The sequence below is a fragment of the Lepidochelys kempii genome, chromosome 22 (assembly GCF_965140265.1).
Source record: "Lepidochelys kempii isolate rLepKem1 chromosome 22, rLepKem1.hap2, whole genome shotgun sequence".
Classification (NCBI taxonomy): Eukaryota; Metazoa; Chordata; order Testudines; family Cheloniidae; genus Lepidochelys; species Lepidochelys kempii.
This window is the reverse complement of record NC_133277.1, coordinates 8,610,719-8,627,515: the sequence shown is the minus strand read 5'-3', so window position 1 is coordinate 8,627,515 and position 16,797 is coordinate 8,610,719. Positions and strand designations below refer to the sequence as shown.

The window sequence follows — 16,797 nt, the reverse complement described above, 5'->3', positions numbered from 1 at the left end:
TCTGCATTGCACCTGACTCTGCTTTATCTGCTCGGCAGGGGGTTCACAATTCTTTGAATTGTAATGGCTCTACTGGGCTGAATGCACCACAGGCTTGCAAGGCGAGACAGGGCTAGAGTGACAACACCACAATGTGAAGTTTCTCATTCTCTTTGTGCGCGCGCGTTATCCGGAACAGGGACACCGCTGTGAGCCTCGCCGGCATGCGCTGCCTCTCGCTACATCACTCATGGAGCGCGGGGGGGTGTGTGGCGGGGGTGGAATGGCGCACCAGAATGGGTCTTTCTCTCTCCCGGCTGTTAGCCTGGTCTGAGGAGAGCAGGCAGAAAGGTTTTCTTTCCAAAAGAAAGGCGTGTTTATCAGGAGAGCATCATGGATAGAACCACAGCAGGTGAAAAGCACCTGGAGAACCCCACGGCCCAGGGCCCTGCGACACCCCTGACCTCCCCGTGGCCCAGCTCCCCATGACCCCCCTCCCTTGCAATGCTCTGCGGCCTAGCTCCCCACGAAGCCCTGACCACTCTGCAGCCCAGTGACGACACTCTGCCCGGCTCCCTGAAACACCCCGACCGCCCCACAGCCCAGCTCCATACTGCTCTCACAGACCAAGTAGCCTGAACAAATCCACTTCCAATCCACCAACTCATTCATCTCAAGATTCCCTGCCTTGCTTTTAAGCCCTGCCCAAAGTTATAGAGAACTGGCTTGGTGTAGCGGACAGGGGGCTGGGCTGGGAGTCAAGAAGCCTGGAGTCTAGTCCCAGCTTTGCTGCTGTTGCAAGTATGGGCAGAGGATCTCATGAGACCTCTGCCTTTTTTGGGCCAAAATCTCATCTATCTTAGATCCTAATTTGGATGCCATTCCTGCTGTGTCTGAGCTCCTGCCAACCTCTAATGTATTTATATTAATATCAGCCCGATGAAGGAGTCTGTGTTAGTGCACCCATTTTACAGACAGGGAACTGAAGGATGGACAGACTAACTGACTTGCCCACAGCCACCCAGCAGAGCTGTGAATTGAATTCTGGTCTCTCCAAGTCCTAGGTGACTGTCCTAAGCACTGGACCACCCTTCCTCTCTTATACAAACAGCTGATGAAGTCTGGCCCAAAGGTCACCCTGATTCATGGCGATGCTAATGATAATCCACAGCTGAGTTTCAGCTGTGGACCCTGCCCAACTACTGTCTCTAATCCTCCCCATTGAGGCAAACCCCAAGGTTCACTGAATGAAACAGGAATTTTCCATCAGCAAAGCCATTGTGAACTGGCTTGTTATTAATAATTGCAGCCTCAGCCGTACATCAGGGTGCCTCGTTACCCTGGCAGTCACTATTCTGGCCCCTTGCATTGGAATCCATCGTGCTAAACGGCAATCATTCTAAGTGGGACCCCCCTCAAGCCTTGGACCTGGAATGGACCCCTGCGCCCAGATCCCTGCATTAGAGCCCTATCCACACGGAACCTGAGCACGTGCCTCGGATCCCCACAAACGCCACCTGTTTACAGATGAGTCTGATTTCTGTCGTATCCACGGATAGGTGCCCCCGGGTTCACCAGCACTGTTGCCTCTCACTCTATTAGAGCGACCGCTCTATTCACTTTCAGGGTTCTCTTGTCCCCCACAGCTCGTGAAGCTGTACTCTTGCCTAGCCAAGAGAGTCGGGCATGGGTCTGCTGACACGCACATGACAATACTGCTGTCACCATGACAACACTAGATTTACACCAAAAACGTAAAAGGCCAGTAACCACGGAAACACTTGAGTGACCGCAGCCTGACGGTATAGGATACTGTATCCCAGTTTGGGATAAGAGGGAAGGTCCTCTCATGGATCAGTAAAAGACAGGAAACAGGCTAAGAATAAATGGTTGGTTTTCACAATGGAAAGTGGCAAATAGCAGGGTCCCCCAAGGATCTGGACTGGGATCAGTGCTGTTCAATGTATTCATAAATGATCTGGAAAAAGAGGTAGGTAAACTGTGAGGTGACAAAGTTTGTAAATTATACTAAATTACTCAAGATATTTAAGTCCAAAGCTGACTGTAAAGAGTAACAAGGGACCTCACCAAACTGGGTGACTGGGCAACAAGACGGCCGATGAAATTCAATATTGATAAATGCAAAGTAATGCACACTGGAAAACATAATCACAACTATACATACAAAATGACGGAGTCTAAATTAGCTGTTACCACTCAAGAAAGAGATCTTGGAGTCATTGTGGAGAGTTCTCTCAAAACATCCACTCAGTGTGCAGCGGCAGTCAAAAAAGCTAACAATGTTAGGAATCATTAGGAAAGGGATAGATAATAAGACAGAAAATATTATAATGACACTATTAAATCCATGGTACGCCTACCCCTTGAATACTGTGTGAAGTTCTGGTTGCCCTGTCTCAAAAAAGATATATTAGAATTGGAAAAAGTAGAGAAAAGGGCAAGAAAAATTATTAGGAGGATGGAACAGCTTCCATATGAGGGGAAATTAAAAACACTGGGACTATTCATCTTAGAAAAGAGACGACTAAGGAGGCGGCGGGGGGAGGAGGAATTTGCTAACAGTGAATACAATCTTGAATGGAGTGGAGAGAGTACACAGGGAAATGTTATTTATCCCTTCACATAACACAAGAATTAGGGGGTACCTGATGAAATACACAGGCAACAGGTTTAAAACAAAGAAAAGAAAGTCCTTCTTCATAGAACACAAAGGCAACCTGTGGAACTCATGAGGGGACGTTGTGAAGACCAGAAGTATAACTAGGTTCCAGAAAGAGTTAGAGAAGTGCATGGATGACAGATCCATCAATGGCTATTAGCCAAGTCCCAGGCTGACTGAAGCCTATGACGCTCACTCAATATGGGGAAGGCTAAAGTGCTCTATCAACCTGCTTCAGGCCTTGCACATGACCCACCGCAAATCACCATCGAGGGTCAGACTTTGGAGACAGTTGAGCACTTTCGCTACCTCGGTAGCCAACTTTCTCAAAATGCAAAAATCGACAGTGAGATCCAGCACAGGATCCAGTGCGCAAGTGCTTCCTTTGGGAAATTGCTCCAACGCGTTTTCATGGACCATGACCTATGGCAGGACACCAAGATCCAGGTCTACAAGACAATTGTTGCTACACTCCTCTATGGATGTAAAGCCTGGATGACCTATCTCAAGAGCTTGGAGAGGTACCACCAATGATGCCTCTGGAAGATCCTTTGTGTCAAGTGGCAAGATCGCCGCACTAATGTCAGCATCCTCGCTGAAGCCAACGTCACCAGCATTGAACCAATGATCCTAATGCACCAACTTCACTGGGCTGGACACTGTGTGCAGATGCCAGACTCTTGCCTCCCAAAACAAGCCCTGTACTTTCAGCTCGCCCATGGTCAGAGATCCTGTGGTGGTCAGAGGAAATGCTGCAGAGACTCACTGAACGCGTATCTTAAGAAAACTGATGTGAACATCACAAGCTGGGAGGAGCAAGCCACCAACAGACCCCAATGGCGCCATATCCTCCTTCAGGCAGTGGCCCGCTTCGAGGAAAAGCGCCTTGACCTCAAAGCTGAAAAGAGAGAGAGAAGGAAGGAAAAAGAAAGAACTTTCTCCCCGCAGGCAGTTGGCCTGCCACAAAATGTCTGTACCTACTGCGGGTAGATTTGCAGTTCCAGGATCGGACTCCCGAGTCATCTCAGGACCCATATGTAAATCCGTGGTAGAGATCATCCTCGAATTGAGGTATTGCCAGTCCAATCCATTGGCCAAGATGGTCAGAGACCATCCTCTGTGGGTCCCTAAACCTCCAACTGCCAGACGGTGGAACGGGACAATGGGATGGATCACTTGAAATTGCCCTGTTCTGTTCATTCCCTTTGAAGCATCTGGCACTGGCCACTACTGGAGACAGGATACTGGGCTAGATGGACCATTGGTCTGACGCAGTATGGCTGTTCATATGTTCTTCTGAAAGATGGAAGCAGCAGTGATAGCTGGAACCCCAAAATCTGGCTTCGGGGCAAAACCTTCTCCCATTCCCTGAGCGTTTGGACTCCATCCCTTTTGGGAAGCAGGGGCCCAGCTGTGCGACTTGGGTTGGCATCTGAACTGCATTAGAGCTGGATTTTCAGTTCAGGGTGAAGCCAAATGTATTCTGTGCTGTGAAATGCGAACCTCGCCCATCTCTAGTAATTAGCAGAGTGCAAGATCAGCCTCCAAAATCAGCCAATTTAGAGCATCTCTAAAGCACCCCGGGGGCAAGTCTCCAGCACAAGTGACACAAGAAGGTTCTTTTGCAGTGGGGGTGGTTTCTCAGGAAGGATGTTGCTGCCTCCCACACAGTGTGTTATTTCTTGACCTTCATTGTCTTTCTCTCTCTCCTGCTTCCTCATTTCACACAGCTGAAAAATCTTCTCCTGACTGCCATCCTAATGATCTCAGTGCCTCGTAGGGCTCTGACACCAGTGCTGACGGCCAGGGCGCTGGTGTCAGCCCACCAGATGCCAGAGCGTAGCCTTCTGACACCTTTTTGCTGAACTGATATTTGAAGGCAGGGTGCCTGGTGGGTCTGGCAGAACTTGAACTGCCCAGTAGAGCCTCCCGGTCCCATTTGATGGCTGGAGGGGACTTCTCAGCAGAGATGCACCAAAAGTCGGGGTAGGAGTCACAACGCTGTTGGATCTCTGCACAAAGCAATTGTACAGACCCTCTGCCCTGCTCCACTAGACTACAGATGACTCAAGCACCTGCTCTTCCTTGACCCAGCGGGATGGCTGTATTTGCTATTTAAGTTTTACCAGAGGTGCCTGGCTGGAATAATATGCTGTGGTGCAGAATAAAAAGATGAGGGGGGTTGCTGCAGAGTGAGAGGCATCGGCAGAGATGCAAGGGAGGGGGGTCTCAGAACCGGGAGAACAGAGCAGGCTGCACATCAGGAGAAAGGTGCATTGGCAGAGTTTTATGAGAGTCCCAGGGGAGGAGGAGACAGAGAGAAAGCGCATGGGTTATGGAATGAGATCTTGGCTAAACTGGAATAGGCTTTATACAGCTCTTTTCAAAAGCCGTTTGCCGCAGTGATCCTGTTGTTTTTTCCGTACACAGCAAGAGGAATTTGGAAAGATTGCTGCCCGTGAATGGAGACATGTGCAAAGGAACGGCAGGCGGCTCCTGCAGGGGAACTCCCCAAAGGCCTTAAGTATTCAGCCACAGATACAGAAGAGATCACTCAAAGCCCCTGTGATTCAGTGACAGAGACGGCACCAGCAGGAAATTCACCTGCTCCAGCTCTTAGCAGAAGAGTTAAATGGTGGAAATAACACCTCTTCCTCCCCCCCAGCAACAAGTAGCAACCTGGTCAGCACCAGAAAAGCATCCCCCCTCGAAACAAGTGGTGTGGATTTAGCTCCCATAATGTGGTTAAGATTGCAGTGATGAGCACCATGCATTCAGAGGGGTTTATGAGTGCAAGCTGCTACATATATATCACTCTGTACCAGAGCAATGCAGGCTTCTAGAAATCAGGTACCAAGGACTCCTCTGTTGTCACAGGAGCTGGGGGTGGATGGAAAGGAGCTTGGGGGGAAGATGAGTCACTGGACTTAAAGTGGCTAGAAAACAGCAGCAGAAAATTCACATTACACAGGGTAGCTCCTGCAGGGAAAGGCAGCGGAACCAGCTTCCACACCAGCCATCCCTGCCTCAGCCCTGTCATAAGGGGTGGTCACTGAAAGATCTCACACGGATGACGCAGGTTACATATGCTTATTAGCCACTCAAATGTATGCAGGTGCTGGAAACCATGGGACCTATAACCAACTCCCTGTGGCCCCTTTTCACCATTTCGCCCACTGCAGAGAATCCAACTGAGGGAAACTGAGGCATGGGGTTGGGCAGTGATTCGTCCAAGGTCATCGGGGAACAACTGGCAAAGCCAGATCCATGGCTTACAGTCCCCTCCCTGCTCCTCTGAACCACAGTGCCTCTTAGAAGGATCCGCTGTCAGGCTCTTTACAGAACCATGTCCAAATGCAGTTGCTTGGGATTAACAGAGCTGGGGAGTTTTCACAGCATGTAGTTCACCTTGAGGACTCAGGATGCCCAAACATAGCTAGATGACAGCCGAATAATCAACTCACAGATAGGTGCCCCTACCCCCCCCCCCCTGTTATTGTAAAGGTGCTGAGATGGGGCAGTGGGTGTGGGTGGAGACACTGAGAGACAGATGACAGATCAGGTGCAGTCATAGCTCCTGAGCTAGCTCACGAGAGAGAGATGGCATGTCTGGCAATAAATGGGTAGGTAGGCAGGCATCGGAACTGCCCTGTGCCAACTCTGAGCTTGGCACTCCCAGCTATCGAGAGCCCAGCCCCACGCGGTCTGTGCGGTGATTAGTTCTACTGGGTTTCAAATGCAGAATCTCTAATCTGGGCCAGAAATCTGGTAACAGCTACTGTTGTAAATTATCCAACTCCACAGGTAATTTCTGATTAGCTCACTCCTCTCCCCTTGGTGCATCCTCAGTTTCCATAGCAGCTAAGACCTACGTAAAATGGAAACATCTGGTTCAAGCCCAGGTAAAGCTCCCCTGGGGAAAGGAATCTGCTGGATGCCGGCATAGAGAGATAACAGCCCCTCTGAAAGACAGCAGTGGCTGAACCTCAGGGATGGGGAGGGGCATATGGGGAATAGAGCAAAAGGGGGTTATGGGGGAGGGAGAAGAAAAGGAAGAAAAGAGACTTGAGGGAAAGAAAGAAAAGAAAGAAAGAAAGAAAAAAAGGAGATGAATGGCTGTGGGAGTGGGAGCAAACGGACTAGTGCAGAGATGCCCTACCATAAACGCTTGCTGATCGTGATAGATGCACTGGCAGTAACCTTGATCCAGTCCCATTAGATGCTCGGCAATGGGAGGAAGCACACAGAGATCTGTGGCACGGACTTTATCCATCACCCACATGAAGGGCCTGCTCGGCAGCTTGGCCCACGTGGGGTGCATCCATCTCAAGCAGAGAGGCCAACGCACCCAGGGAAGGCTGGGTTTTGTAACAGACCCGTTCGAAAGGTGCTCATCGTCAGCGACAGGAAAGGAACAGAGTGAGGTGTCGGGGTCCCTGCTCCACCCCTCTCTGTCCACGGGGATTAATGAGTTGGCCCAGCAGCCGCAGAAAGCACTGGGGTCGGCTGAGAGCACTGGGGTCGCACTCAGACACTGCAGTGATTAACATAGACTTAGACTGGGGAACAATGGGGCAAATGGATACGTTTCTCAGGGGAGGTAAGTTTGTCTAATAGATGCATTCAGCCCTGAGGTTCTTTCACTTCATGCGGGGTGACGGTAGAGAGCTGCCGATATCGCAGACAATCAAACCCTGCCCTGATCTAACCTGACAGCTGGCTGCCGGGCACTGCAACCAGAGCCCCAGTACTCAAAGCCTTCCAGTCATCGTCCTAGTCGAACCGATCTAACCCCATGGTTCAACAGCATCTGAGAAATGCTGGAGATCGCACAACTCAAAGTGAAATTAAATAAAATCACTGGGAAAATATTTTGAAATGTGATCTGACATCACTGAATTTGTGCCTATAGGAATTAACTCTCCAGTAATCAAACCCACACTGTTAGAGACCTCTGTTGTTTATTAATTAACGAGAGATGGCAATTCATGCAATTTGTTTAGTGGATTTCCTTTTTTTTTGCACTACTATTTCCAGCTCTCATTGGCACTGATATAGAAATCCCAATGGTAACTTTTAATATTGCATTTTTTTAAAATAGCGTTTTTGTAGGTCCTACACAAAAACAAAACATTGCCTTTGATCAGACTTGCACTCACTAAGATCTCCAGTTATCACATTAGTCTGATGAAAGCATTCAACCCACGATCATGATAAAACTCACACTTAGTGCAGGTTCTTCACAAACACAACTGAGAATTTGTGCCATGTTAACCCTGAATCCTCTGTTCAGCACACAGTCTAAAACCGCTTGTGCTCTCAGGATCAATTCCTGGGGCAGGGAAGGATGGAGTCTTCCTTCCAGGCCACCAGGCAGAACTGCAGATACTCTGTGGCCACAATTCCAGCCTCCATCTGGAGTTCCCTCCTTGCAGCGTGCAACACATCTGTCTTTGTGAGTGGGAACTGCTGGTGCCCCTAAGCCCCTGCTGCAGGGATAGCACTAGGAATGCATGAGGCCGCATGTGGCCATCTTACCTTTGGGGGAGATGTGCCTCCAGGTGATTGTAGGATCCGGTCTGCCTGTGGCTATGCAGGTGAGGCTGATGTTGCCGCCTTCGTTGACGGAGATATCGGAAGAGATCTCAACAATTTTGGGAGACACTGGAATGACATACAGGGAGAAGTGAGGAGGCAGCAGGTTCCAGTTTGACAGTTTCACTCTAATTCTCCAGGTTGTGTGTGTTGGGGAGGGCCAGGGGGAGTTTTTGTGAGTAGCTGTGGATGAGCAGCTGTAGGTATAGGTGGATTCTCCCCAACTCACAATTACCAGCTAAGCAACAGCCCATCAGCCCCATCTAACACGGCAGTGAAGGACCTGGAGGTGACATTCCCCCATCCCCCACTTCCTTCCCAGATATGCTTAACCCCAGATCCCTCCTTAACCTTCTCCCCACCCCGTTTCCATTGGAATCATGTCCTCAAGAGGATTCACTGGAGGAAAACACCCTCTCTGACAGGCGTTCCCAAACTGGGGCCAGGGGAGCTCCCACTGGTGGGGTGCCCAGAGCTCACGCATGGCGCGGTGCTGATTCAAGCCCCTTGTTTGCAGCTACCTCTACGTCATGAAGAAGATCCTGGAGGCCTTTGAAAGAAGCTGGAAGCCAGGAGAAAGAGCCAGCCTAGCTGCCTCCAAGAGCTGCCACTACACAGGAGAGGAACACAGTGGTGCCCTCAGGGATGAGAGCCACTTGCGCTGCTATTCACCAATGTCCAGGGAGGGCATGGGGGAGAAGAGAACCAGATGGCTGGGCAGCATGTCCAGGGTAGGATGTGTAACCCAGGGGGTTTGGGGAGCACAGCTGCTTTAAAACCTCGTCCTCAGGCAGTGCAAGGCTCGGCTGTTCTGAGGGGAGGGGAGCCAAGAGAGGGAGCGTGAGAGGGACGTGGGGGTGTCTGTAGCTCCTGGCTCCTATAGCGAGTAGGCCCTCGCACAGCGAAGCAGGCAAGAATCAGCTCAAAGCCTGGGAGGAACAGAGTGGCTCACCGGGGACGTCCCAAGACGGGACCCTGAAGGAGCACTGTGCCAGGAAGGAATCACACGAGAAGCATAAACTGGAGCCACCGTTGACCGGAACTGTATGGGGCTGTGAGTACTGGGGTTTGTGACTTTGCACGGGGAATAAGGAGGGAGGCTGTAGCTAGCTAAGAGACGGGTTGTTACTCTGTGTGGGTTTGTGGAGAGCAGCAGGACACCGGACGGGTTGGTTGTTGATAGAGGATGGGCGCTGAAGATACCCAGGAGCACCCAAGCAGAGGCAGTGCTAGTCCATTGGGGGCCCAAAGCAGGAATATTTTTGCCCCTCCCCCCCCCAACACAATGAAAAGTGAATAGGGGGCCTCCTTGAGCTGCATGGGGCCCTAAGCAATTGCTTTGTCTGCTTACACCTAGCGTTGGCTCTGCACCCACGGCTCACTGCTGCACAGGAACTCTGCCCGGGATTCCTGACTTCTGAGTCTAGACACATTGCTCTTGGCATCTATCCTTTTACACTGTGGTAGCACTGGGTCCATGGGTCCTCGTCTGGGATGTAACCCTGTTTTGCCACTCCCCCTGTCTTCTCCCCCTGATGTTTTTCTCCATCCATCCCTCTGTAAATAAGTATTTCCCTTTCTTACATCTGTTGTACTATTCCGATGAGCGTGTTTACTCCGGAGGGTTTGGAACAGGTGTCCCTGAGGTAGGTGGAAGGGAGTTTCCCTGCTGTGTTCCTGCATGTGGCTTTCCTTGGCCAAAGCTGCCTGGCAGAGCAGACTCCACCTTGGCCATGAGGGGCTATAGACACATATAGGGGAACAGGGAGTCCTGTCTATAAGGACACATGAGCAGGAGGAGAGTAGAAGGAGCAGAACGGATATGAAATGAAGAGCAAAAGGAAACAGCATGACAAGACATATTCCAAAGGGGCTTAGTGCTCTGTGCTCTAAAGACAGTTGAAAGAAAACAGCTAAAGCCTTCCTCAATGTCACATTACCATGTGAGCAGGGGATGGGATGTGATCTGTGTGATCTCCAATGGGAGAGGAGGTCTCTGCGAGATAAACTCTCTCTTAACTGTCATGAAAATAGCCCTGTAGAACTGAAAAGAAAATAATTGCCTTTCTGTTATAGGGTTTCATTGGACCATCCTATCACATTTAATAGAAAACTCTGTCCCTGCTATGGAATTTTATAGGTTCAAAAAAAAAAACTATAGAAAGGATTCTATACATTCCATAGGTGTTCTGAATACTTTGCAAAGAACCCTCAAGGTTTCTTCATCATTACGGTATTTTCTACAGGACTTTTCCATAAGAGGAAATGTAGGGACAGATTCTCAGTGGGCTGTAGATCAGCATAGCTCTATCAACTTCAATGGAGCTATGTTATTGATGCCAGCTGAAAATTCATGAATAATGTAAAGAACCACTGCTACTCCCATTCTTCTCAGCCACGCAAGGCAGCCATGGGCTACAGCATCCCCTCTGCTGTACACCACCTCCATCTCTCTGGATTCCCACGCATGGCCGATGAGCTGGTACGCACATTGACCTTTCCAGAGGACTGGCTGAGACAGAGCAACCGCAGTGGCCTTCCTTGCACATATAGCCTCCGCCACACAGGTAAGTAATTTATTGATCCGTAAAGCACTCCGAGACAGCCTGGAAGGGATTATGTCATGCTAGCCCTGGGCAATAAAATAAAATAAAATAAAATAAAAAGAGGGGCTTTTTTGTGAATGCCAGCGTGATTAAGGGTTTGTGGTTTGAAGTATAGTTAAAGTACATTTTAAGTGGAAACAAGGTGGGTAATGAATTACCCTGTGATGTGAAGGACTGCTGGGAGTTCATTTTCCCTACTTTGAACACAACGGCTAATCTGGTAATCATACACTGGAGGACAAGAGCAGAACAAATGCAGGCAGAATGGAAGAGCTCCTGGGGCAGTGCATGAAGATGATAGTAGATGAAAGGTACATAGATTTTGGTGAGTCATCTCAGCTCTTGCTAAGAGCCAGTCTAACTGGATTGCGGGTATGTCGACACTTGGAGCTTGTGGTGTCATTTCCAGCGTGGGTAGATATACTCACACTCGCTCTGATCGAGTCAGGACACTAATGTTGGAAGGGTAGCCAGAGCGGCGCAAGTAGCCCTAAGTATGATCCCATCCAAAAGCCTAGGCATGTACTTGAGTCACTGGCCAGGCAATCGGATCTAGTATAGGTATGACTATCCGAGCTGGAAATTCCAGCACAGATGGTTCCCCTTGGAACCAATGCCCCAGCATGGTGCTAAAGCACGCTCTGCTGCTAGCAGTTCTGCCTACTGGAGGAGATGGAATTTTGTTTATTATTAGCTGTATGACAGTTACACCGACAGGCATGGCCTCGGGCCAGTGGGCCCTCAGGGAGAATCAGGACCTAACTGGCCCATGCTGACCCTGCAAGCTACACCTGGGAGCAGGCAGGTGCTCCAGGTGCTGGCTCATTAGCCAATCAGCATGAGAAAGTCTGAGTTCTACCAGAAGAGTGCCGGAATAGTATACGTCGGGGGCTGCTCAGATAGGACGGGCAATGCCAGGTGAGAGGAAGGAAGAGAGTGCTCTCCTTGGGGCAGGCATGGGACTACAGGCTAGGGGGAACCCACAGGAAGCACACGGGCTCCTGTAGGGGAGGAGCCCTGAGTTGGGGCTTGGAGGTGACCGGGAGAGCCCTGAAGAAAGATTGTCAGAGCCCTGGGAAAGGGACACCCTAGGGAACCTCCAGTTGTTAGCTCGGCAAAGAGAGCTGGTGGATTGGACAGGCCCAACAGTTTGGGGCTGGCTCAGGCTGGAGAGCTGAGCCATAGGAGGGGCCAAGAACTTTTTGTGTACATCAGAGGGGACTCTGAGTACCTCAGAAGGAAGGAGCTGTTCCATGACTTGGCCAGAGGGCTGAGGTACGGAAGACCCAGAGGAAGGCAGAAGGTGCTGGAGCCAAGGACACTGGCAACATTACGTGCTGATGCCAGGAGGCGCTCTAAGGGTGAGTGTGCCCCATAACAATGCCCTGACCGCTGTGACCAAGACTGGAGCCATACTGTGCTAGGAGTTGTACGTAAATACAATAAGAGACAGTCGCTGCCCCAAAGAGCTTACAGTCTCAATAGACAAGACAGAAAAAGGAAGTATTTATTATCCCCACATTACAGATGGGGACCTGAAGCAGAGAGATCAAGAGACTTGCTCAAGGTCCTACAAGAAGAGGAAGCAATTGAGCCCAAATATAAGTGCAGTGCCTTATTCTAAATCCATACTTCCTTTCTAATGCAGCTCTGGGCCATTCATGAGTTTAAAACTACTGAATCCATTTTCATCAAACTTGGCTTGTTTTGTAGAGCTCACTGAGACTTAAAAGTACATGAGGTCTGAAGATGCTACTTACTGTAATATCACTTAGCAACACGTACGCTTGCATTAGACATTCCAGGTTGTATTACATCAACTGACAAATGTAAAGAGTAGCCACATTTCAAAACACAATTTTAAGAAGGCAGGGTTAAGGTTAATCTTTCAACTCTGCTGTTCCTGACTTGGGAGCACTTGCATTCTCCATCTTACCACCAAATTAGCTGTTAGATTTGTTTGGAGGCCTGGGACAGTTTTGGCCTGGCGTATAATAGTATATAATCAGTTGATTATGCACTTTCTGATCTTTGCACATAAATCCACTTAGCTACACGAGCCGCGATCATTAGCCTCTTATGCATTAACTGGCAATGAGCCCACACTCCCTCGCCCACATCTCAGGAAGGGGTTGGGAGGAATCTTTAGGTGCCCAAAGAATGAAAAGATTTGCCCGAATCAATGTCAGCTGGAGCAAGGCAGATGTGACACTGGAGTACCTGGGGAAGGAAACGAGAGTGATAGGGGTAGAGGAGCCTTTAGTTACCCTTTCAAATTAAATATGCAATGTTCAGATTTAACACAACGGTTATTGTATGGAAATTAAATGTTTGAATAATTAATTGAATGAATTATTTAAAATGCCTTTCTTGAGACTTAACAGATAGAGTGTAAGGTTTTACTACACAAGGGAGAAAAGCCTTAATAAATAAGTGACCATAAATATAAATCTGATATTATTTAACATTCAGTAGTAATCCCATTACGTCTATATTAAAATGTTTTATTCTTGGGCCAGTGTTTCTACAGCTAAGGGTGGGGAATCTCGAGCCGAATGGAAGCTGCAGATGGAATTGCACCCAGATGAGGATGAATAAATAAATAAAGGCATCCCGGGTGGAAATTCTCTCGTTGTTGCCAGTCCTTTTGCTCCTGGCATCTCTCTCTCTGCCTGACTAATCTAATTGCCTTCTATGACGAGATAACTGGCTCTGTGGATGAGGGGAAAGCAGTGGATGTGTTGTTCCTTGACTTTAGCAAAGCTTTTGATACGGTCTCCCACAGTATTCTTGCCAGCAAGTTAAAGAAGTATGGGCTGGATGAATGGACTATAAGGTGGATAGAAAGCTGGCTAGATTGTCAGGCTCAACTGGTAGGGATCAATGGCTCCATGTCTAGCTGGCAGCCAGTATCAAGCGGAGTGCCCCAAGGGTTGGTCCTCGAGCCGGTTTTGTTCAATATCTTCATTAACGATCTGGAGGATGGTGTGGATTGCACCCTCAGCAAGTTTGCAGATGACACTAAACTGGGAGGAGAGGTAGATACGCTGGAGGGTAGGGATAGAATACAGAGGGACCTAGACAAGTGAGAGGATTGGGCCAAAAGAAATCTGATGTGGTTCAACAAGGACAAGTGCAGAGTCCTGCATTTAGGATGGAAGAATCCCATGCACCGCTACAGACTAGGGACCAAATGGCTCGGCAGCAGTTCTGCAGAAAAGGACCTAGGGGTTACAGTGGATGAGAAGCTGGATATATGAGTCAACAGTGTGCCCTTGTTGCCAAGAAGGCCAATGGCATTTTGGGATGTATATGTAGGGGCATTGCCAGCACATGGAGGGACGTGATCGTTCCCCTCTATTCGACATTGGTGAGGCCTCATCTGGAGTACTGTGTCCAGTTTTGGGCCCCACACTACAAGAAGGATGTGGAAAAATTGGAAAGAGTCCAGCGGAGGGCAACAAAAATCATTAGGGGACTGGAACACATGACTTATGAGGAGAGGCTGAGGGAACTGGGATTGTTTAGTCTGCGGAAGAGAAGAATGAAGGGGGATTTGATAGCTGCTTTCAACTACCTGAAAGAGGGTTCCAAAGAGGATGGATCTAGACTGTTCTCAGTGGTAGCTGATGACAGAACAAGGAGTAATGGTCTGAAGTTGCAGTGGGGGAGGTTTAGGTAGGATATTAGGAAAAAAAATTTCACTAGGAGGGTGGGGAAGCACTGGAATGGGTTACCTAGGGAGGTGGTGGAATCTCCTTCCTTAGAAGTTTTTAAGGTCAGGCTTGACAAAGCCCTGGCTGGGATGATTTAGTTGGGGATTGGTCCTGCTTTGAGCAGGGGGTTGGACTAGATGACCTCCTGAGGTCCCTTCCAAACCTGATATTCTACGATTCTATGATTAAACATGGCAGCGCCAGCCTGCAGCGTGCATATTTCCCCAGACCGGGGCCTGTGCTTTTGCTGATCTCATTTTTTTTGCCATGATGCTGGGAAAGGTGTTTATTTTGTTCTGAGCTGATTCAGCCCCTTTTGTGGATCCCCAGAACATACCCTGACTTTGTCCCAGGGTCAGTTTTCATCCCTCTCACCCACACACTCAGCAGGATCGAAAACACAGTATTTAGCTGAAAGAGATGGCACACACATGCATTATATATATGCATGGAGGGCGTGCATCTGTGTGATGTGCATGTTGAATGGTATATGCACATCTGTTCACACAGAAACGCACCAACGTGTGTGCCATGGACATACCCAAATGCCACGTACCCTTACCCACAGACGTATGTCCATTCCCTGCAGACACATGTGGCATACATGCATAGCAGCACACATATGCAGCTTTGGGTGGATTGTACAGCCCCTTCCTCGGTGTCTGCACACACCCACACTCACATACGGATGCACCTGCAGCCCACACATTGGGACTAGCAGGCATGTACTTCCTGAGCCATTTCCCAGGTAATACACTCCCGGTCACTAATAGGCTGACTGATGTCCTCTGTGATCCCTGTTCCAGCCTGTTTTTATAGCCCTCCCTTATTCGCATAAACATCATTGGCTCTGCCTCCTCGATCGGTCCATGCCATCACCCCATCACCATTATCTCCCCATCTATCTTCCCCATCCTCGAGGGCTGTGCTGATGGTGTCAATCCCTTCCCCTGGCATTAAGTCCTCACTCATTTCCTCTGCCACACCTCCCCGCCTTGCTGCTTGAGCTCTCTCTCTGGAGCAGCTGGTTCCTGATGTGCTCAGTCTCTGCGTCCATGTTGCGCTCCTCCGTTCAGATCGGCCAGCTCTGCTGGGCTCAGATAAGGACCCCAGATTTCAGCCTCTTCTCTCAGCCAGAGCCGAACAATCCAAACTTCCTGGATCAGCACAACTGGACTGGATATTTCACTGAAAATCCTAGTGCTTCCTGCTGAGCCAGCAAGCAGATCTGGCTCTTGCAGTCAATCTTCCTTGCCCCTGAATGGGAGGTGTCCCCTCTAGGAGGTTGAAGGGGGAGGTTAGTGTCTGTGAAAGAGGAAGTTTGAGTTGGGTGTCCAGAGAGGAAGGACGGTCTACTAGTTAGGGCACTCATCTAGGTTTTGGGAGACCTGAGTTCAATTCCCTGCTTTGGCACAAACTTCCTGCATGACCTTGGGCAAATCACTTACTTCCTCTGTGCCTCAGTTCCCCATCTGTAGCACTGCACTACTTCAGACAGGTGTTGTGAAGGAAGAACCATTAGAAATTGTTAGATGCTTAGATACTATGGTGGGGGGGTGGGGTGGAAACATCAGCACCATCCATAGATATGGCCCATTTAAACCTGTGACTTCTTGCTAGCATGGGCATTAATGAGTGTGGTTGGTTTTTATGATACAGACCATGGTGAGAACCCAACAAACTCATTTCAAACAGCCTTCAGAGGGTAACAGCCCTTACAGAAGTGTACAGAACATCCTACATCAAGGGTCCAGAATGCGACTCTAGCTACAGCTAAGGACCATCCCTGGAGAGTAATACTGGTTTTCCTTCCCCACACAAAGCACAGCAATTGCATTTTTCAGCCTAGGTGACGTCTGTTTCAGATTAAGGAACATCATATTAGTTCTTTATTTAATAATCGTTCCCCTTAAAAAGAGAAAAGGACTGAAAATAACACTAAAGTTCTGTAACCAATCTGAAATGCACAGTGGCAGCTGCCTGAGCATCGAACAGGCAGATTCTCTATTTCTAACAATAGTCTCGGATGGCATCTTTCATCAGTTGACCTCACAGTGTTTTATTACAGAGTAGGAAACTGAGTCACAGAGTGGGGAAGTGACTGGAGCACCATCACACAGCAGGTCAGAGACAGAGAGAGGAACAAAACCCAAGTCTCCTAGTCAAGTCCCATGACCACTAGATCACACTGCCTTCAATAAACACTACATAGAACATAACC

The 16,797-nt window shown here is 49.0% G+C and overlaps 1 protein-coding gene across 8 annotated transcripts in view; it reads right to left on the bottom strand.

The window, feature by feature from the left end:
* The window catches only part of NTM (neurotrimin), a 680,565-nt gene that overhangs the window by 77,863 nt on the left and 585,905 nt on the right, over positions 1–16,797 (bottom strand). For all 8 annotated transcript variants that reach the window (XR_012155901.1, XM_073320725.1, XM_073320731.1 and 5 more), the window contains one exon: positions 8,198–8,323. Coding sequence is in view for 7 of the 8 variants with exons in the window: in XM_073320725.1 (XP_073176826.1) it covers positions 8,198–8,323 (126 nt within the window). In the remaining variant the exon portion in view is untranslated. The remainder of the gene's footprint in view (positions 1–8,197; positions 8,324–16,797) is intronic.